Raw genomic sequence first — 23,974 nt, forward strand, 5'->3', positions numbered from 1 at the left:
GGCCTTTGACAGGATATCACATGGAATTCTAATCAGTAAACTGCAGCACATGGGGATGGATATAGGGTTGGTGTGATGGATATGAGATGGTTGATGGAGAGATATCAGAGAATAGTTTCAGGAGTAGAGTCCAAAAGAAGGCCTGTGACTAGTGGTATGCCACAGAGTTCTGTTCTTGGACCACTGTTATTTAATTTGTTCGTTAATGTTATAGGAAAGGATCTGAGAGGAACTGTTCAGTTGTTATTTGCTGATGATGCAAAGTTGGGTAGAGCAGTAGTGAATACACATGTTGTCAGAATTTCGCAGGATGATTTGGATAGACTGGCTTACTGGGCTAAGGAGAATGGATGTCAGTTTAATGTGACAAAGTGTAAAGTTATGCATTTTGGGGTGAAAAGATTAGCAGCAATATACCACATTGGTGGAACTGTACTCCAGGAGATTGATGAGGCCAGGGATTTGGGAGTGTTTGTGGACAGGGAGTTGAAGTTTAGGGGGCACATAGCAAAAGTGGCTAGATCAGCTCATCAGATCACTTGGTTACTGAAGAATACTTTGACAAGCAGGTTATTGTTCTGCTTTATTGAGCCTTGATAAGACCCCATCTTGACTACTGTACCCAGATCTGGGGGACCAGGTTTCTTCTTGATAGGGAGGGGCTAGAGAGGATCCAGAGGCGAGTGATCAAGATGGTAGCTGGTCTATGGAATGAACCTTACGAGAACAGGTTGAAGATCTGTGGATTACAGAAATTGGTTGATAGGTGGAAAAGGGGTGATATGACTGAGACATTCAAATTACTGAGGGATTTTTACAAGATTAATTCAGAGGGAAATTTTTCAGAACAGGTCTGGTGGTGGGAGAACTACGGGGGGGGGGGCATTCATGGAAACTAAGCAAAAGTGTAGTTAGCAAGGGTATTAGAACTAGGTTTTTTACTTGGAGAGTGGTGAATGAGTGGAATAAGCTGCCAGATTCTGTTGTAGGTGCCATGACTGTGAATGAGTTCAAAGCAAAGTATGATAGATACTGTGCAGATGCTGAATAGTTCTTCCTATATCATGTTTAGGGACTCCTGCCTCTCTCTCGATAAGTCTAAGGACGCCTTGGAGTTGCGCATAATAATAATACATTTTTGCTATGTCTCAAATTGATTTAGTACACAATTTTTAAAATTAAAAATAAAAAACATCCTATCCATCAGATGGTGGATGGGATGATCAGAAATCTTGATTTCATTGCCTTGTATGAAACCACCACCTTACCACAATTACCTGAAAAAAGATCCCACATTTGATCTCTGATGTATGCTTCAGCCAATTCTAAAAGAATATACCACAAATAGCCAAGTTAAAGGTACCAAGGAGTGGCATGTGGGTCCCTACTATCAACAGTCAATAGTTAATGTATTAATATGGAAATAAATCCATAATTACACGAAATCATACTACACTTGATGACACCATCTGCAAATTTTTTTACCATGCTTGCCACTACAGTCTGTCTTGTAATCTATGCAGTTTACTATTCCTACGCATAGTGATGTCATTTAAGCTGTTTTACCTGCCACTCCATTTTGTGAAAACAATGAACGAAGTAAATTTGCAGTTTATCTACTACCTCATTTTCTATTTTTAAATGATTTTGCCTATCTTTTTAATATTATTATTTTATTTAGATTAGGGTGGCGCTAGTGTCCTTGGTAAATGTGGCGGTCGAGTTAAGCTAGTCTAGAAAACGTGTTTTTAAAGTTAAATATAGTGTGGCTTTTTGTCACAAATTGTGCTAAAATTGTGCATCGGTTAGAAACAAGTGTCCTTCAGTGGTATTATTGTTTAGAACTGTGTTGTATATATTGTGTTTTCACTGCCGTTTGTTTCACTATATCAACGTGTCAAGATGGCGTCCAACAAGAAACGTACGTCAGCGGCGCGCAGGACTTCTACTACTACACGAAAGGCTGGCTCAGCGTTAGATTTTTCGCAATGGATGCGTTGCGGAAACTGCTACATGTATGCACCGAAAAATGTGAAGGATCTGTGGTCGGTCTGGCAAAATGAAAAGAAAGAAAATGTCGACGTATGTGAGAAGTGTCGGGATAGGCTGGAGCGTTTAGGAATGGAAGCTGACATCGGGACCGTAGCGGAAGAACTTCGGCGGGAGTTTATGAAAATGAAAAATGACCTTCATCTTCTTCATGAGGAAGTGGAAGTGATCGGTAAGGAGATACTGGAAGTTAAAGCTGAGTTTAATGTGTTAAACAGAGAAATTAGGACTATAGAGATTACTTTAGCTGAAGTAACTAGAACAGGATTACATATGGGTGAGTCTTTGGTGAATGATTCAGTAATAAATAGTATGGGAGTGATTGGGAGTCAACATAATAAAACCACAAGTGGCCAAGAAGAAATGAGATGTAGTGAGAGTGGGGGGGTAAGTAATAGAGAGTTGAGTAATGAAGCTGGGAGAGTCATGCTGAATAGTGTAGAGAATGAGTCCATGAGTGTGAACTTGAATGAAGTTAATAGTGGTAAAATATATGGTGATTCTATGATTAAGGGTATGGAGAGTGGTATGCATGAGGAGTGCTTGGCTGATGGTACAATAGAAAGAGTGGCTTTAGCAATAAAGAGAGGGCATGAAACAGACAAGATGATAGTTATGGTGGGTACGAATGACCTGAGAGGTAGTATAAATCGGGTAGGAAAAGATTTAAGAACATTATTAGATATTGTGAAGAGGAAAAGTGTCAATGGGAGAATAGTGTGTGTGCTGCCTCGTTTTGACAATTACGAGTTAAGTAGACGAGCAATGATAATGAATGATATGATTGCAAGAATGTGCAGAAAAAGAGGTCTGGAGTTTGTTGATGTTTGGAGTGTGTTTGAAGGAAAAAGGCAGTTGTATGCTAGAGATGGACTGCATCTTAACATGGAAGGACATAAGAGATTGAAGAAGTTATTGTTTTCTGAACAGGTTGAAGTTATTGGGCAGGGAAACTAATATTGAAAAGGTTGAGTGTAAGAGAGAGAAACTTTAGCACTGATTGTGTATTTATTGATCCTTATAGGCAGAATAAATTGCAGAAGAGAGGGGGGAAAAATCGGCATAGGACTACGGTAGTTAGTGACTTATATATCAGTTCTAAAGCCGGTACAAGATCTAGAGGGAATCTGCAATTTTTGTATACCAATGCTAGAAGCATTAGAAATAAGAGAGAAGAATTTTTGGCATTAGTCAGTGAAATCTCACCAAAAGTTGTAGGCATTAGTGAAACTTGGCTGTCAGCAGAAGATGTGGTCACTGGAATTGAATGTGATGGGTACAGTATTTTCAGGGAGGATAGAGAAGATAGAACAGGAGGAGGAGTACTGTTGATGATAGCTGATGTGTTGCAGCCAAAGAAAGTAGTATATCATGATGATAGACATGTGAATGAGAGTTCATTTGAGGCAGTCTGGTGCGAAATAGTGACCAACGCAACCAAATATACAGTTGGATGCTGCTATAGGCCAGGGAGTACAGGGGGAGATATTGAATTCATGCATCAGCAACTTAGTGCAATGAGTGAAGGCTTAGTGATTATTATGGGGGATTTTAATTATGGTGATATCAATTGGAAGGAGGAAATATCATGTAGCAAAAAGGAAATGGAGTTCATACATCTGCTACGAGATAATTACTTGAAACAGCACGTAACTGAAGGGACACGTGGTGTGAGAGTGTTGGACCTGGTTATTGGTTCAGAGGTTATATGCATAAGTAAGGTGACCTCGTTACCTCCAGTTGGTGAAAGCGATCATGTGGTATTGACTTGGGAGGTTGCAAAATCTGTGGATTTTTCTATTAAGAAGGGGTATGTACGAAACTACAGGTTAGGCAATTATAACAAGCTTCGGAGTGAGCTTGCAGCCATCCCATGGCAGAACATATTGCAAGGGAAAGATGTTAGCAGTGCTTGGGATAAAATCAGCGGGTATCTGAGGAAAGCAATATCAGATTGTGTCCCCATGGTCAGGAGGTCAAACAAGGCAGGCATTAGATGGATGAGCAGTAGTATCAAGCTTGAACTACAAAAAAAGAAAATGTTATGGAGAATTTACAAGGAGAAGGGCGATCAGGACACCCATGAGCAGTACAAGGCTCAAGCTAGGAAGGTTACCAGCATAGTAAGAAAAGCTAAATCAGATTATGAGAAGACCTTAGCCAAAGAGATCAAGGGTAATCCCAAAGAGTTCTTCCGCTATGTGGCAAGTAAGAGGAAGAATGACTTCGGAAGGATAACCTTAGTGGGTGCTGATGGTATTGAGGTGACAAAATCAGATGTAATAGTCGAGTTACTGAGTGATCACTTCTCAAAAGTCTATCACCCAAGTGAGGATATCTCTATACCTATAGCAATACCTAATGTGAGAATTGAAGCTAAAGAATCAGAGGTATTAAATATATTGCGAAACTTAAATGCAAACACTGCGGTAGGCTTAGATGGAATATCAGCTCGGGTGTTGCGTGAATGTGCAAATGAATTGTCAACCCCTCTTACCTGGATATTTAATTTAAGTTTGAACTCTGGTATGGTCCCTAGGGAGTGGAAGTTAGGCAAAGTGGTTCCTTTGCATAAGGGTGGCTCTAAAACTGCAGTATTGAATTACAGACCAATCACCATCTCAGGAGTAGTGGTAAAAGTATTGGAAAAGTTGGTTAAAGACAAAATTCAAGAATGGGTGGATCAGGATATGATACTCTATAGAGGCCAACATGGTTTTGTTAAAGGTAGATCCTGCCTTAGCAATCTATTAACTATCCATAATAGAATAACATCAGAGTTGGACAAAGGAACTGGCTACACAGTGGTACTTCTGGATTTTGCTAAGGCTTTTGACAGGATACCCCATAGAACACTGTTACGCAAATTGGAGCAGATGGGAATGGATATTAAATTGGTGATATGGATAGGAGAATGGCTCAGGGAGAGATACCATAAGGTGGTGTATGGAGGAGCCGAGTCCAGAATGAGGCAGGTGACCAGTGGTGTGCCTCAGGGCTCTGTGCTTGGGCCAATGTTGTTTAATTTGTATATAAATGATATAGGAAACGGCTTAAAGGGAGATATTCAGTTGTTTGCTGATGATGCAAAGTTGTGTAGTGCAATAAAAAATCAAGCTGATGTTGAAAGTTTGCAGGAGGATTTAAATAAGCTGGTAAAATGGGCAAAAGAAAATGGATGTCAGTTCAATGTGGAAAAGTGTAAAGTCTTGCATTTTGGGATTAAAAGATTACCAGCTGTGTACTACATAGATGGAAAGGTACTCCAAGAGATTGATGAGGCTAGGGACTTAGGGGTATTGGTAGATAAGGAGATGAAGTTCAGAGGACACATTGCTAAGGTGTCCAAGATTGCACATAGGATTACTTGGTTGTTGAGGAACACACTGACATCCAGAGATAAAGAGGTTATTATTCCCCTTTATAAAGCATTGATACTTCCACATTTGGATTACTGTGCTCAGGTCTGGTCACCTGGATTCCTTGGAGATGAGGAGGCTGTGGAGAGGGTTCAGAGAAGAGTGACCAAGTTGGTGAGTGATATAAAAAATGCTCCCTACATTGATAGATTGAGAGCTTGTGGATTGCAGAGATTGGTTGATAGGCGAAGAAGAGGGGATATGATAGAAACATTCAAATTACTAAAAGGTTTTTATAGGATTGATGCAGGGGAAATGTTTCAGCTGTGTGATAGTGATGGAAGAACAAGAGGTCATCTCTGGAAATTAAAGAAGAGTGTGGTTAACAAAGGTGTCAGAACAAGGTTTTTTGCCTGGAGGGTGGTGAATGAGTGGAATTCATTGCCTGACTTTGTTGTGAGCTCTTCATCTGTAAATGAATTCAAGAAGAGATATGACAGATATTGTTTTGCTAGTTTGGGTCTCCCGCGATGAGTCTACTGACTCCATGGAGATACCCGTAATAATAATAATAATAATAATAATAATAATAATTTTAGTTAATAATTCAAATCCTTTGTTATTCAATAATTAATTCAATATTTAATTTAAAAAAAATTAATATATCACACATGGCCACATTGCAGCTAGCCATTATCTCCCCAAAAACTGATTGCAGCTCTTGAGTCTTTGATATTCTTGTATGTTTTGCTGATAGTGGCATAAAGTTTGGCCACCCTTGTAATATGTCTGTGCTCATTGCTTCAAAGATCAATTTCATACATAGTACAAAGCTACCTTAAATAATTTTCTTTCCTTTTGAGTGATTCTGCACTTCCACTATAATTAACTGTTTCATACATATATGTATACCCTTTCCACTTAAACCCCTAATGTTTCCTCGTTAACATCAATTGCAGAAATCTTGTGTTTTGATTGATGGTGACAATAGTTAAGGTTGGACCAACTGTTTCAGAACCGTCTTCTTTTGCTTAACCACCGATTGTTTTATGCATGGGAAGTTTTTGCATGCAATCTACGTTATTTTCACAATATTATTATTTAAATCTTTTTGATTACAGTATGCTAGCAACCAGTGGATTAAATTGCAGAAATACGTTAGTTTCCTTTGTTAGCATAGAAATGATACACTACACTTATAATGCATTATGCTGTGTTCTTTCTCCTATATTGTTTAACCTCTATACTGAAAATATCTTCCAGCAATTAGAAGAATTTAAAGGAGTCAGCATAGGGGGCTGGAATATAAACCACTTAAGATATGCAGATGATACAGTACTGCTAGCTGAAAATAAAAAAGATCTTCAAACCTACTAGAAGAGATGCTGAAGCTAAGTGAAAAATATGGACTTGACTTAATTTCCACTTCAAAATAACCAAAACCATGCTGGTAATAAGAGAAAAAGGGAAAATACCCGATATAAATATTAAACAGTATTTTTTCTTGACCACAGAAGCTTGGGAAATGTTGATCAAGTATCTGAGAAAAAAAACTATTTTAATACCAACTAGTTTCACCAACTTGAGCTATTGACATCTTCACGGTACAGGACTGATGATAGGAACTAAAGCTAACAAAACATGTTACAGACTAGACATTAACAGAATTCTAATTATAAATTACAAAACAACACTGAACGTGTGCAATACACGTGTGGTGCGTACATGATTTCACTTGTTGTTTAGGAACGTTTTATAGTTGGTACTAAAGTTCATTTCTTGTGTGTTTAGAGATCTAATTAGGGTCTTCCAGATCTCAGATAAGATTAAACCTTGGTTCCTATTAAGATTTTCTACAGAATGGGCGACTGTTGTGGCTTCTTTAAAAATACGAGAGCGGTAATCCTCTTCTATGTAAGGAATACAGCTTTTATCCCACTCAATGACATGGTTGGTTGTGAGAAATGGGAAGATAAGTCCGATATATCTTGTCTGTTGTTTTTGACATATCCAATGTTCTCTCTGATCTCTTCTTATCTCAAGGCTTCTTGAAGTTTGGTCGATGTTATTTAAACCGGATGAGCATGGGATATTTTAAACTCCAGCATATTTAAAGAAAGGATAGAAGTCTTTTGCAGATCTTAAGAGTTTTCTAATTGTATCTTTAGTTTAAAGGTCACTCTTATTCGTGATTAAGATTAGTGCTGCTGCATATGTACTCTTAAAACGTTCATAGTCAAATTGATATGAATTTTGTAGCATGGACTGCATGAGCCACATGACAGCACATCCAACTGAAATGGGCACACTGGTAATGTCTATTTCTTTTAATAAAAAATTTGTTTTACTATTTTAATGAAAGACTAACAACATGTGTCATCTTGTAGTTAGCTGTTGTCCTTACCACAGTTGTACGCGCTGGATGTGCACTGTTTCATTTCTTTTGTAAGCACTTCGAGAACATTATATTTTCCAATATTTTGTGAATTGACTGTATTTTTATACTTGGTAATATTGAGATGTAGAAATTCTCCTAGTGCTGTTATAAACTGTGTGAGTTTGTCACTTCATATCAGTATGTCCACAAAATCTCAAAAAAATACTTGTTTTCAGTATTTTGATCATATTTTATTGTTGTTGTTTTAAAATATTTTATTTGTTGTTTAACATATTTTTTTTGTTGTTTTAAAAACATTTAACAGAACTTTATTCTAATATTAGGAAGTCATTTCAAAAGTATACCTAAATATGACAGCTTACCAGAAAATGCAGCTGAATTGCTTGTAAATGCCATCTCCATAAACAGTGCTTTTACTTCACGTGTGTTAGTAAGTACTTTTTTGAACTTTTATTTATTTATTTTATTTTTTTTTTTCATTAATTGCATATTTTTGCTTTAATGCATCATGAATTTCTGAATTTTCACAAGGTACCTGAATTTTATTCATTATTTTGGAAAAAAGACTGGGTGAGATACCAGGTGATTATAAAATAACGTCAAGTGTTCAGAGCCCTCTAGGGAGTGATGTATTGGACGAAACACACCTATATTCAGTAGACGTACACAGTGGAACATGGGGATTCGATTTAACAAAAAAAAAAATAGTACCAAAAGTCGCCAACAGGGGAAATTTTGGGCGCTGCCAAATTAATTTTAGTGGGTGTGAACTAATGATTGACTAAATGGCAAATGAGAGACGGCACACATCAATTTCATGACGTTTATTGTTAATTACAAATGAGGTTCAATATGACCACCAATCTGATGTTCCGGGAACTGCATACAGTGCACGACATTTTCCACAGTGGCTTGCAACATATCGGAATTGATTTGTCTCACATGTAACGTTATTCGATCTTTCAAAGTTGGAATGTCGGGTACATGTTCTTGATACACAATGCTTTTAAGAAATCCCCACAGCCAAAAGTCACAAGGATTGATATCAGGTGATCTCGGTGACCATGGCATGGGAAATGCACGACTAATGATTCTTCTGTCAGAGAAATGTTGTCGCAAAACATGCTGTACCTGAAGTCTGATGTGGGGCGGTGCACTATCCTGCATGAAGATGGTCGAATCAAGACATCCTCTTTGCTGCAGTTGTGGAACCACAAAGTTCTGTAGCATATTGGCATACCTGTTAGCATTGACGGAACAGGTCACTAGTCCGTTTTGGCGATTTTCCTTGTAAAAGTATGGACCGATGATAAAAGATGCCGTAAATCCGCACCACACTGTGACTTTGGGCGAGTGGATAGACATCTGCAGACACACGTGCAGATTAGTTTCAGCCCAAATGCGACAGTTGCATGTGTTAATATCGCCGTTCAAATAAAAGTGCGCTTCGTCACTTCATAAAATCTGCCATGGCCATGCATCATCCACTTCCATGCGTGCTAAGAATATCAAAGATAAGTCGATTCGTGTGGTCGCATCACCAGGGCGCAATTCTTGAACATGACTGATTTTATAGGGGTAAAACTTCAACATCTGATGTAGGATTTTCCACACTGTTGTTTATGCAATATCCGTTTGCCGGGATATTGCTCATGCACTGCTGGTACCCTGCACATTCGTCACCTCCTGTTCCACAATAGCAGTTGTAACTTGTTGGTGATTGATTGGTTTGCGTCCCCTGCCTACCTGCACTGCTAGAGTTCCAGTAGTTTCAAATCGCCGAATCAGTTTTCGTAAGTTTGTTACACTAATCGGTCCTTCCTTTTTGTAAATTTTTCATACGCCGAAAAGCACTGGCATTATTGTTCCGCTGATGATAGAGTTTGACTAACAAAGCATGCTCACATAAGGTAAGAGGCATCGAAAAGCAGTTTGTCTACAAATGATAAGAATTCTCACAGGCTTTCCTTTTATTGCATGATCGCTCACAAGAAACGCGATAATGAAATTAATGCATTTTACTCAGTAAACAGCGCCAAAATTTCCCCTGTTGGCAACTTTTGGTACTTTTTTTTTCCCGTTAAATCGAATCTCCATGTTCCACTGTGTACATCTACCGGATATTGGTGTATTTCGTGCAATACATTACTCGCTAGAGGGCACTGAGCACTTGACGTTATTTTATAATCACCCGGCATATAAACTCGGAAATGGTATATGGGAATAAAGTAACAAAATTTATTAAGGATGAATGAATTTTCAGATAAGTTTATGGGATGGATTTATTTTGCTAAGTCAACCAAGATGTAGCATTGATGTAATGATATTAACAACAGTGACTAACAAAACTTACCAAGTCAGTCAAAGGAATCAAATAGGTGTGCTGACTAATCACCACTTGCATTGCTGTTATTGTGACCTTAGCATCTCAGTTTTACATTAGTAGCTCAGTAATGAATATATTTACAAGAATTAAGGGATTCATGAAAAAAAATTGGCAGGAAATACAAATTCATTTCACCCTCTTATCTCACAGGCACAGTGCTTTAGCGATATGTTTATTCTACGTGTACTTCCATGGTGACTGCCCCAGTGAATTGGCAACCATCATTCCTCCACTTTGTGTTGCATCTGTTATACAAATACACAGACCAAGTGCTTCTATTCTTCCTCTTTGATTCTGTCCTCTGGAACAGCCTCTTACCCCCCCCCCCCCCATGAAGTATTCCCAAACAACTACAACCTTCAAACTCTTTTTAAAAAAAATAACAAAACTTCTATCTCAGTCTTCTCTCCACACACACACACAGCACTGATGTTCTTATAGCTCCCATGACCTTTCATGTATGAGATCAACATATATATATATATATATATATATATAGATAGATAGATATTAAAAAAAAAAAAAGGAATATCAGATAATCTCAAATGATGCAGCTGAAGCTAGAGATTGAAATAAGATTTAAAAGCCTCATCTTGAAATCAAATACATTCAATTTTATCCACAATGCTCTTTGGTATAAGGAAAACTTTCATAAATAATCTTGCCATATTGCATTGCTGATAATTATAGCTGCCTGAATGAGAAATTTCAAGCACAAAAACCAGTTATCATTATAGTAATCGTTCACCATGTTGGTTTGCAGAGTGGATAGTGTAACCACATAGCTGCATGTTCACATCTCGCCATGGGCATATTTGTGAAATTTAACCAATAGATAAATTTCATTGTTGTGCATACCACCATCCTGCATATTGGATGACAGGAATGGTTGGAAAAACTTTCTGGATTATCTAAGTGTTAGCCTATTCACAGTATTAGAGTACTGTAAATTTACAGCCTTTTGTTAAATTCACTCCTTTTTTTTTCTGATGTTTTATGCATGCATATTGATAACCTTCAAAATGTTGCTATATGTTGCTGATTGATCAATAATTTCCACCTTAATCTTAGAATCTCCCTTACAATGGAACTATTTTCCCCTCTTTCCGCTTCCTTTGAATACATCCAGAGCTGAAAATTAAAAAATCAATCAAATGCACTGTGGCATCCCTAGCATATTCTTGTAATGCTTGAGCTGATATTCCCTGTAATATCCTATGTGCCTCCATCTCATCTAACTCTGTTCCCACATCTCTCTGTCACACCTGTTACTGCAGTATCACCAGTTGGATGAAATGCCCTTACAAACTTATCACTCAGTAATTCAATTCTTTCATCTCCTTTAGTTACCTCTTCCCTACCATTGGCAGTTGTCAAACTGTTCTACCATAATCATTCCTCCATAACATAATAATATGTTGACACCTTTTGACAACTGGTATATGGTAATATGACTTTTGCATTACTTCCACTTTAGTATCACCACCTCTGAGTCTAGCTCCCACCGATGAGACCCCAATAAAGGTCGAAACCCGTCTGGATAGGGATCCTTTACATAATGTATAGCATTATACATACCTCATAAGGATATGTGCTTTGCATTATGGGATACTAAGGCAAGTGATCAGAACTTATACCATCTTTACCGCGAGTTGCTCCAGTCCTGAAAATATTTCAGGCACAAACTTTGTTTGCTTACACTTGGATAAAGGATTAAACCAAATATGTAATTGGTAGCATAGCCAAGTGAAAAAACTTCCATCAACTATGTCTAATCCAGAGAATTTTAATAATAAGAAGTTGACACCTTTTGGCAACTGGTATATGGTGATATGACTTTTGCATTACTTCCACTTTAGTATCGCCACCTCTGGGTCTGGCTCTCACTGATGTGCTTTTGCACTGAAGTGGTTGCTTTCCCTGAGATGTGAGAGGCTCTGTTTGGGGGTAGGTTTTTGCCTGTCTCTGAGTGGGGACCACTGCTGAGATTATGGCTCTGCTTGGTGGTGGGAGTGAAGCCACCACTGAATTGGACAGTCCTTCAGTCACTCGTAGGGAGTGGTCTGGGGAACCGCCTAATTTTTAGAGAGGTCTTTACTTAAACAGCACCTCAGTGAAGGTCGAAACCGGTCTGGATAGTGATCCTTTCCATAATGCATAGCATTATACTTACCCATAAGGATATGTGCTTTGCATTATGGAATACTAAGGCAAGTGATCAGAACTTATACCACCTTTACCACGAGTTGCCCCAGTCCTGAAAATATTTCAGGTGCAAACTTTGTTTGCTTATACTCAGATAAAGGATTAAACCAAATATGTAATTGATAATCGTTCCTTCTTTTGCTTGCCACATTCTGAAAGAAATCCTTGGGATTATGCTTGGCTTTCATAGGTAATTTCTTCTTGTACTCTTAATTTGCCTCCCTTACCATGCCGGTCACTTTTTGCAGCCTGTACTTTGTACTGTCCATGTGCTTACTGTTTTATTTAATTTATTTATTTATTATTATTATTATTATTATGTCACACTTCCAGGGGGCTCCTGCTCTACCGCTCTCCGTCTCCACCACTTAGTCCACCAACCACAACAAACCGCAACTACACCAACACCATCTACCACCACTAGTATTTTCACAGACAATCGCAAACATCCATGCCCATGGCAGGATTCGAACCCATAGCCTTTTGGGTGGAGAGTGGATATGCTTACCACTCGACCAACCAGGTTGGCTATATTTTTACAGCACACACTTAATGATTTTACTTATCCATTTTACTCCTCCTTGATTGATTCTCCTGAATTTTGGGATGCAGTCTACTGCTGCTTCTTTCAAACATCCCTTTACCATTTCCCATGCACCACAAACATTCATACCTTTCAGATTGTTGTGCTGGCACTGATCAAAACAGCCTCTTGAGTTTGTCGTAATTATTGGTTCTGTAATTCCATATATGGTTATGAGGTCAAAGACCCCATGAACACCCTTACTAGTTGGTGGCATTTACTGACCTTAGTGACAAATCCTTTAATCTAGATCTGGCACTGTCAAACCTTGGTATCTTCTGTCACATGATATTGTTCCTTAGTAGCGCATGAATTCTGTTTCCTTCCAGTTTTGTGTTCCCATTATTAAATTTTCCCGTAATAATCACTCATCCTCTGCTCACCGAATTTATTTGATGGATTCGTACCATCCACATGATCTCTTGGCCTAAAATGCACTGCGTTTGCTGATCACCAGCAGAACTGACTTTTTTTTTTTTTTTTTTTTTTTTTTTTTTTTTTTTTTTTTTTTTGATGTAGTTTATCAGCTATGATCAACAGTAATCCCCACTCCCATCCTTTTCTCTGTGTGTCTCCCCTGAAAATACATTACTCCTCATATTCTGTCCCCCCCTTTATGATCTTTTTCTGTCATGTTCCACTGATGCCAAAAATGTTTGGCAAAGAACTAACCAATGTCACCCCCCTTCCTGTTTTAAATGCACCTAGCATTAGTCCACATAAAGTTGCCTGATTTGTTACCTGTTTTACTACATTCAGCATTTTTGTTTATTCTCCCACTCACTTGCTTCATTGGTACCTGCAGACTTACTCACCAGCCCCCCACCATATCTCTAGTTTCCCCAATTTTTCATCTCTATTTTCACACCATTCTGTTGCACATTTTCCAGACTCTTCCTTGTTAATAAGAAACTTTTGTAACTGTTTATTGAAGATCAAATTTTCCACCAAGTTTTGTCATTTTTAAAAGAAAACTTCATATGTGATGCTTATAATCAAGGGTCAAACTAAGGGTTAAAGCTGTAGAACTGGGAGGAGACTACCATGTACAATTTTAAGGCATGCAGATAATCGTCGTGTACTTCTAACCTAAGGTCCAATAATCACTTTCTCATGGTGCACCCTGTTAGGTGTCTACCTGGATACTGAATGAACAAAGATGGACTGGCAATTTGGGATTTATCTGAACGAATTGCATTTTTATTGGCTTAAATTAGCCAGCCTGGCTGGCCGAGTGGTTAGCATATCTGCTCTCCAGCCAAAAAGGCTGCGGGTTCTAATCCTGCCGTGGGCATGGATATTTGTGTTTGTCTGTGGAAATACTAGTGGTGGTGGTTTGCGGTAGATAGTGTTGGTGTAGTTGCAGTCAGTTGGTGGATTGAGTGGTTAAGACAGAGTTGTGGAGTGGGTGTCCTCCCTCAATGAGTCTTTGGACTCCCTTGAGGCGTCAAATAATAATAATAATAATAAATCATAATGCAAAATAATGGAAGAAGAACATGTCAGAATTTCATGCTGGCTGGGACATCTCCCAGTTAAACTAGGTCCCCATTGTTTTCATTGAAGAACCAGGGAGAACTGTGAAACGTCAGCTGCTGGAACAAATTCCAGACACATTCCAACTCAACATCAGCAGACTTCAAGATTGGTACTATCATCATAGAAACATCAGTGGGAGGGGGGTGGAAAGGAACTATCAGAAGAATTGGATAAGTACCAGGTCAGCATAATTGGTGTGACTGAAATGAAGAAGTATATATTTCTAAGCAACAAATACAGACTGTTATATTAGGCAGTAACAACCTGGGAAAACCTGTTGAAGTCCTGTTGTATTCAACAGGTTTCTCTAAAGTACCTATAGTACTCCTAAAACAATTCTAATGATGGGATTTCTTCATAACATTGATAAAGATTTTTGCAATATTCCTTATCACATAGCCAGTGAAATTTGTTTTATAGCAGTTTGCTTAATATTATCCCCTCTAAACAGGTAGCTACATATTTGTTAAGTTAAACCTATTGAGTTGAAATGATAACTAATTAAATTATTCATAAATTAATAAAAGCAGTTTATATTAATTAATTGGTTGATTAATTAGTTAATTTGCAAGAGAACCTAAATAGCTTGTCTGAATGGGAAGTGTGTGGGGGATGTCAAATTAATGTGGCAAATTGTATGGTTTTGATATTTGGAATGCAGAAATGGGATGTGGGATGTAGGATTGGAGGAGATGGGGAATCTGGGGGTGATGGTAGATCGGGACTTGAAATTTCATGGATATTTTGCGAAAATTGTGAGGACTGCGCAGCTGATTATGGGAGTGATGGGAATACACTGATGTGTAGAAGTAATGATATTTTGATTCCATTGTACAAGGCCTTGATCAGACTGCATATGGATTACTGTGCACAGATTTGGTCGCCTGGTTTTCAAGATGATGAGATATTGTAGAGGGTTCAGAGATGATTGACCATTGGTTTTTGTTCTCTGGAACATGTAATATAAGGACAAACTGAGAGAATGCAAGTTGCAGAGTCTAGTGGATAGAAGTAAGAGTGGAGATGTGGTTGGGATATATAAGTTGGTAATGGGATAATTACCAGATTAATGTGGATGAGATTTTTTCTTAGAATATATGGAGGCAGGGACAAGAGGCCATCCCTGGAAGCTCTATAAGGTGGGTGGGAGCAGGGGAATGAAGTGGTTTGGGTGATTGGAATACACTGCCTGAGAGTGTGTGGTGAATGCATTTAAGTCAACGTATGATGAGCTCTGCATGTGAGAGTGGGAGCTCCTGCGATGAGTCTCTTCACTCCATGGGGGGTCTGTTGTTGATAATTATATAAAGATAGAATTTCTCCTTCCACTCTAAGCAAGAATAAATTCATAGCACTCTTGTGTCATATTATTATAAACAAAGCTGGCAGAAGACCTACTATAGATTAACGGTTAAAAAAAATATGTATTATTTCTTCATTCTTCATCATTTTACTTACTGTTTCACCTCAACAAAGTACTTCACAGTTGCAAATTAAATAAGATTCTAAACAAAATTATCCAATCCTGAGATGAAAATAACACAAAGGAAACATATTAATTGTACTAGAGCTCTTGCAGTCTTCCTGTAGTGTATAAGGAAAACGTCACTTTATGACATATATGACAATAAGGTGTTCACATTAGGTAGCCAGATATCTATCTATATCCCTTTTTGCCTTTATTGATAATTCCCCTTCACACATGAAAAATCTCAGTTTTATAAATAATAAAATCAAACAGTGCAGTACAGTACAGCACAGCACAGCACGTCACATTGAATTAAATGAAGGCCAGTATAAGGAATGAACATTATCCCCAAATTGAAGACACTGCCATGGTTCTTCACCACTATCAATCTTTTCATGAAATATTTCGAAAACACATCCCTAACCACTATCGTTTTCAAACTCACAATATGGTTAAGCTACGTCAACAGAACGCTGTGTTCATTCTCCAAAAACCAGAATACAAAAAATTCATTGTTGTCCAATACATCCAGTGCTACTTAGAAAAAATTGTATACATTCTTAAAGAGTATGCTATATGCTATACCCCCCTCCCCCATGATAAAAGTTTAATGTAATAACACTCAGTTACAGAAACGTTGTCAGAGAGTACAAAATGAGACTTGTAACACACACAAAACTGTAGTACAAAACTAACTGAAATACGTGGACGAAAGACTAGTCCTAACTAGGTGAGGCACCCTCTATGGACACCTGTCGGCAACCTAGGAATTTGTAAACTGGGAGTTCAGAGTACTAAAGTTTCCCATATTTTGGTAAGTTTTATGCAACAATATTTAAATTAGGCTGAAGAGCAGCAGCAGATTCTAAAAACAGTCTTTCTCTCCTAAATTTACTGTGATAAAGCATAATGGTCTTTTTCCAATTGATTCTGTGAGCTGTATCCAAAGCATGGTCTGCAAAGCCAGATTGACCATAGTCGTGACTGCATATGTATTTTTTATGTAATTCCATTCGGATGGTAGCTGAGCTTCCTGTCTGTTCATAGTAGGCCAACTTGCAGGAACAAGGAACTCTATATACACCTGAAACTGAGAGGTGACTGAATTTGTTTTTAGTGGACCAGATATAGGTGCTATCATAAAGAAACCAGACTGTGCCAGATACTGGGTGACAGATAGATTTCTGGTCTCATGCTGCCTGGTGTCAGTGGCATAGATATTGTTGAGTCAGGCTGCCACGCAGCATTGAGCTGAGTGCACCAGAACTCGTGTAACGTGTGGTATTCTTATCATGTGTTTGTGCCATTCTGCAATTTTGCCATGAATGCGAAATTAGAACAAAGAGCAAATGTAAAATTTTGAATTAAACTGGGAAAATCTGCCACAGAGACCCTTGAACTACTTCCTAAGACATATGAAAACCAAGCCATGTGAGCTGAATTCACTGTTTTGAGTAGCACTTGCATGTTAAGAAGAGCAGAACCATCTTGGAGGACGATGAAAAGCTGGGATGACCATCCACTGGTACAACCCACGAAAATATCAAAAAAATTCAACAGATCTCCATCCAGAAAGTTGCTGTCAGAGTTGGGATTTCATGTGGAGCAGCTCAAGAGATCATCACGAGAGATTTGAACATGCATCATGTTGCTACCAAGTTCATTTCCCATCTCTTGACTTCTAACCAGAAAGAGCATTATGTGAACATCTGTGAAGATCTTTGTCAAAAGACCCAACCTTCATTTCAAGGTCTTCGTAGTGGACGAGACTTGGGTTTACAGCTGTGACTGGATACAAAACAGCAATCATCACAGTGGAAGAGTCCACATTCCCAAAGACCAAAGAAAGCAAGGCAAGTCAGGACTGCAGCAAAGAGCATGTTAATCATATCTTTCAACATTAAGGGGATTGTGCATTGAGAATTTGTCTCACCTGGTCAGTACAGAATTCTTCTGCAACATTTTAAGGTAGTCGAGTAAAGATTTTCTTCACAAAAGATCGGAACTGTGATGAAGTTGCAACTAGCTCCTCCACCATGGCAGTACTCTCTCTCCCACAGCACTTTAACAATGCGAGAGTTTTTGGCGGTCAACAGCATGGTGGTCATCCCATATCTTCCTTTCCATATTTAGCACCTTGTGACTTCTTTTTGTTTTCAAAAATGAAATTGAATTTGAAGGGACAATAGTTCAATGTCGTTAAGGAGACCCAAGATGAATTGCAAGCAGTGCTTAAAGTGCTTCAACAAAAAAACTTCCAGGAAGCATTCGGAGCATGGCGAAAGCATTGGGATCACTGAACTTTGAAGGGAATTGAGTCCAAATTTAAATTGGATAAGTTGTAAAGATTTTATTAGCCTAGTCCAGTTTCTTTTTGATAACACCTCTTGGTGATAGCTAGTTTTAAGTGGTGCAAAGATTGTATTTCTTTAAGATTCTTGATATTTTTCTGATGTGCCTTGAGCATGGAGGATGTTGATAGTATTACTAAAATCTTTCTAAAGAGAAGGTCGTGGATTGGGGAAAGGATTTTAACAATGCGAGAGTTTTTGGCATCCAGCAGCATGGTGGTCATCCTGTTATCATTTTTTTACATTGTGGGAACTAGTCATTAAATAGAAAAGTGTAGTGTATGATTTGAGTTGTAGCAAGAGAGGTCTCATTGGAACAAAGCTCTGTGGGTTAGTGTTTTTATGACACCATATTGTTGAGCGGTTTGGGGGGGGGGTGATGGGAAAGTTTGTGAATGTGCTGCCTGTGTGAATGGGTTTCCTATGTACTGAAAAGGACAGGTTACCATTAGGTAGGCATGTGGCTAAGATATTTAGAAAGGCCAGAATATTATTTGTTTTGTTTTCCATTATAAATTGGATTCTAGGGTGAAGACTATTGAGGTGACATAGATGTTTCTGAGTTTTTTTGAGCTATACTGCACCTTAACACACAGATATGCTGTACCTCTTTAAATCATATCAAAAATTAGCTACCTTTATCTCCTCACCTAAAGATCCACTTCACCATGTTGATCATCCTGGTGTCTATAAATATTCTTTTCTTCTTCAAATTTAAGTACTTTGGACAAACTGATAGAATAGGTAATATCTGCCTGGAAGAACAGAGGAAATATGTCCATCATCTTCACTATAACTGTTCCGATCACTTGATTCAGTGGACATAAAACCTCCCTATTATTACAGAAATAGATACAAAGCAAGAACTGTTCATGGAATCTGCCACAGAGCTACAAAATTCTCTAAAACCTTGGCTGCATGACATTATCAAAAATCTAGAAGACTGTCATTGTGAGACTGTCTTCTAGATTTTACCACCACACTCATAGAGAATGCTGGCCTTTTGAAATCAGTCTGTGTTTGTCTTCCTACTGGTGTCTTCATGCATATGCTTATCATTTCTTTGTGCCCATAAAGATTACTTGTGACCAAAGTGAAATATTAACTTATAATCTAATGAGATAAATGAATTTAGTTAGCTAATTATAATTTTGAGACATCTGTTTTCTGTATTAAACATCATGAATGATGTGTGAGAAATGTTGATGTAATACCTCTATTTGTTTCTGTTACAGAGTTATCATTGAGGATACAATATTAGAATTGTGATGTTGTGAAGAAACAACAAAAAACTAAGTAGAAGCAATTAGACCAAAAGCCCATATGTAGAAATCTTTAATTCTTTGACCTTCTTCCCTACAGCCAAGATTGTCAAATAGCACTCATAAAGGATACCTCTCCTAAATCTCTATTGAGGCTTTCAGTTTAATCTCTTCTGCTTGGTTTTTGTGTCACTTATGATAGGAGAAACAAAATATGAACCTGACAGTTCATATTTTGTTTCTCCTATCATGTTTTGCCACAAACAAAATATTGGATTCATCAGACCAATGGGTAATTCATTCTTTGTGCTATGTATTATCTTCTCTACTTGACAAATTCACATAGAGAAATAGTTTAGAGTAGGTTTAGCTCACATGCACTTTGTTAAGCTGTGTCAAATTTATATTGGATCAGAGATTATAAGTTTCTTGGCGTGCATTCAAAATATATAATTTTTATTCACGTAATTTACTTTTTTTTAAATTTTCATTTAAAAAAAAATCATCTCATTCACTGTGAAGTTATTTGATCATGAGTAGCTGCCAAAGAATTTATTAAAGAAGTTTTATTTCCAGCTCTCTGAAAATAAAACTTCTGGATCCTTAATTCGAACACTACAGCTTCCCTTTTAAAGAATCCCAAAAACACTTGTGATTTTAGTTTCTGGCGTCCTCTAAAAGTTTTAACATAAACCAATCATCGTCACTTTCTTCCATCCTTTTATTTCCTCTGTGGTTCACAACTTCATTTTTCTTTCTGTATTTTAAGAGGGTGTTCGCTTTTTTTTTATTGTAACTAAAAATTCAGCCTGCTGTATCTTCTTCCCCCAATCTGTCATCCTTGTAGTAACAGAACAATTGATAACTTTTAAATATTTTTCTTTCTGTATGAATGACTTTATAAATATAATAATAATTATTATTATTAATGGGAGACCTCCAGGGAGTCAGAGGATCATCAAGGGGAGGATACATACTACACGCACCAGCTATCATACTTATTCGTGAATTCATTCAGACTGTTTTCACTCACAACATCCAATGGCAATCCATTCAAATCATGCACCACCCTACGAGAGAAAAATTGAAAATCTAGCGCCCCCTCCTCTTAGCAGCATTCGTTCTCAGCTTCCAAGGATGCCCTCTTCTCCTTTCCCCACCCTCCATAAATGGAAAAATTCCATTAACTGAAATTTTATATGACCCTTTCAGAAGTTTGTAAATCTCAATCATATTATTATTATTATTCATTCATTCATCTTCAAGGCCCACCTTTCCTAATTGGGTTGTGGGGGCAGCAGCTGCATGAGGAATTTCCAATGGTCACAATCCTCTACCACCAAGCTCAGGTGTTCTGGTGGGACTCCCAAACGTGTCCACCTAAGTTTTGGATATAATCTATCCAGCGAGTCCTTGGCCTTCCACATGGCCTCCCACCCTCTGGCTTGGCAAAGCGGGCCTGCTGGGGGAGCCTCTCTTGTGGCATTCTGACCAGGTGCCTGTACCAACGTAACTGTGATCTCTCAACACAGAGAAGCAGCAGTTGAGTGTTGAAGGTTTCCCGAATTGCAGAGCTTCTGACTCTGCAGAGTCTTGTCAGCCCTGCAACCCCTCAAAGGAACCTCATTTCAGTCGCTTGGATTCATGTCCGCATTCTTTCAGTCATTACCCAACTCTCATGACCATAGGTGAGGATGGAGACATAGACTGTATTGAAGACAGCTAACTTTGCCTTCTGGCTTAACTCCCTCTTCAATACTACCGAACGGCAAGCTCCTGCAATATTGCGCTTGCTGAGCCAATCCGAGTATCTAGCTCTACGTCCCACTTTCCATCATTCGTGAATATGGACCCAAGGTATTTAAACTTCTCCACATGCTTCAGTGGGACTCCACTCACATGTAGAGTGCACTGGGAATGGTTGTCTTGAGACCATAAATGTTTCAGTTTTGGCCACATTGATCTTCATTCCAGCTTCTGCACAAAAGCTACAAACCTATCCAGGGTCCGCTGGAGGTCATCTGTGGAAGAGCTAAGCAGAACTAGGTCATATGCAAAAATCAGATGTCCAATGCTACATCTTCCAATTCTGACTCACTCACTTCCTCGACTGTGCCAGTCAATCCAGTCCATAAATATTATGAAAATGAGGGGTGACAGAACGCACCCTTGGTGGAGGCCAATGGAGACTGTGAAACGTTCAGACTTTGTGCTGTTTACCCTGACACAAAACTCCTGGAATTCATACAGGGACTTGATGGCAGCTAATAGTTGGCCAACTACTCCATACTCCTGTACTACTTGCCAAAGCGTATCCTGAGGAACCCACTCATATGCCTTCTCCAAGTCCACAAAACATGTGTAGACATTCTTGGCATATTCCCAAGATTTCTCAAAGACTTGCCTTAAAGTGAAGATTTGATCAGTTGTGCTTGACCAAATTTGTGCTGCCAGGACGAAAGCCACATTGTTCTTCCTGGAACTTCGACTCAACTATGCTCCTGCATAACATATACTTTCCCAGGTAGGCTGAGCAGAGAGATGCCATGATAGTTGCTGCAATCTCTCTGGTCTCCCTTCTTGAAGACTGGTATTATTATGCCTGTCTGCCATTGCTTTGGTACTCACCCAGATGTCCAAGCAGGCTGACACACTCGAGTCAGCCAGAGAACCCCGCCTCAATTTAAGGCTTTTAGCATTTCGGACCAAATTTCACCATCACCAGCAGCCTTGCCCGATTTTAGTGATTTTATTGCTAATGGACCTCTTCTGCTGTGAGACTAGTCATTGCCCTGATCTGCATCTCGTGGATGTCCACAACTGCTGGGCCACCTGGGTTAAGAAGGCTCTTAAAGTATTCCCTCCATCTGTGGAGGATATCCTTCTCTGTTGTTAAAAGTTCTTAATCAGAGTCCTTAATTGCCCTTGCTGTACACAATTTCCTCCCTCGGAGGCAGTGGATGGTCTGCCAGAATACTTTGTTTGCATTTGCATAGGATGAGTCTAATCTTTCTTTAAAGGATTCCCAAGCCTTCTGCTTTGCTGTCTTTACTGCCTGAGCAGCAACTTTTCATGCCTCAGCATACCTGAAATGCATCTCAGGTAACCTGACCCTAAGACATGTTAGTAGGCCTCCTTTTTTGCTCGGACAGCTTTTTGGACCTCTTGGTTCCACCAAGGTGTCCTTTTCTCACTGCCTGTTGCCATGGCGAGCCCCTTTCTGCCACAACAGGAGAGTGCAGAGGCAGTGACAGCTGTTCTGAACAGCTCCCAGTCCTCCTCAACATCTGCAGTATGCTTGGGAATCGTTTATTATTATCTCTTATTATTATTATTATTATTACATGACACCTCCAGGGAGTCCAATGACTTATTGAGGAAGGGCACCTACTCTAAGCTTTCCATCTCACCACTCAATCTACTAACTACAGAGAACTGCATCATCTACTGTCTGCCACCATCACTAGTATTTTCACAGACAATCACAAATATCCATGCCCACGGCCTGATTCAAACCTGCAGCCTTTTGGCTGGAGAGCGGTACACTAACCACTTGACCAACCAGGCTTATTGTTGTAGTAGTTTAAGTGTCAGTATGGTACAAGATTTAATCAACAGGAATCTCTTTCTCCTGTTTGCTAGTGTCTGAAGTCTAGAAATTCTCAATCTGCCTTAATAATCAGTATTCCACAATCCTGATATAATTTTTAACACTCTCCTTGAACTCTCTCCACTATATCAGAATTACATAAACCAGGAGACCAGACCTGTGTGCACTAGTCAAAGTGAGGTTTCATCAAGGCCTTGTAAAGAGGCAAAATGACATCTTTATCTTTACATGTGAACGTTCGTTTCAGCATTGCAATTATCTTTTGATTTGTATTTGCAATCTTTGAAACATGGTCCCTGAACTTCAGCTTCCTATCTACTAATACTCTGAGATCCCTAGCCTCATCAGTTTCTTCAAACATAATCCCACCTATATAATATGACATTGGATATCTAATCATGCCTAAGTGAATGACGACATTTACTAACATCCATTTTCCTATGCCCACAATTTCAGCCTATTCAAATCATTCTGCAAATACTGCATATCTGCAGCATTCCTGATTACCCTACCTATTTTAGCATCATCAGCAAATAGCTGTATCTTGCTTGTCAGATCCTTTCCAATATCATTAATGTAGAGACCGAATAACACTGAACCAAGTACTGATCCTTGTGGTACACCACTGGCTACCTTAAATCTTGCAGACTCCCATTCCCCATATACCACTTTTTAATATCTGTCAGTCAGTCATCCTCTTATCCATGCTAATATTCTATAATCCAAACCCATATTCTCCAATTTATGCAACAGTCTACCATTCT

General features: G+C 38.7%; 1 protein-coding gene across 10 annotated transcripts in view; it reads left to right on the top strand.

Annotated features, from left to right (window-relative positions):
- Positions 1–23,974, top strand: part of PMCA (plasma membrane calcium-transporting ATPase 3) — a 1,392,263-nt gene that overhangs the window by 698,429 nt on the left and 669,860 nt on the right. For all 10 annotated transcript variants that reach the window (XM_090412026.1, XM_090412017.1, XM_090412079.1 and 7 more), the window contains one exon: positions 8,130–8,236. In XM_090412026.1, the coding sequence (XP_090268152.1) occupies positions 8,130–8,236 (107 nt within the window). The remainder of the gene's footprint in view (positions 1–8,129; positions 8,237–23,974) is intronic.

This window comes from Typopeltis vanoorti, chromosome 2 (assembly GCF_054136105.1).
Source record: "Typopeltis vanoorti isolate ZY-2024b chromosome 2, IOZ_Tvanoo_1.0, whole genome shotgun sequence".
NCBI lineage: Eukaryota > Metazoa > Arthropoda > Arachnida > Uropygi > Thelyphonidae > Typopeltis > Typopeltis vanoorti.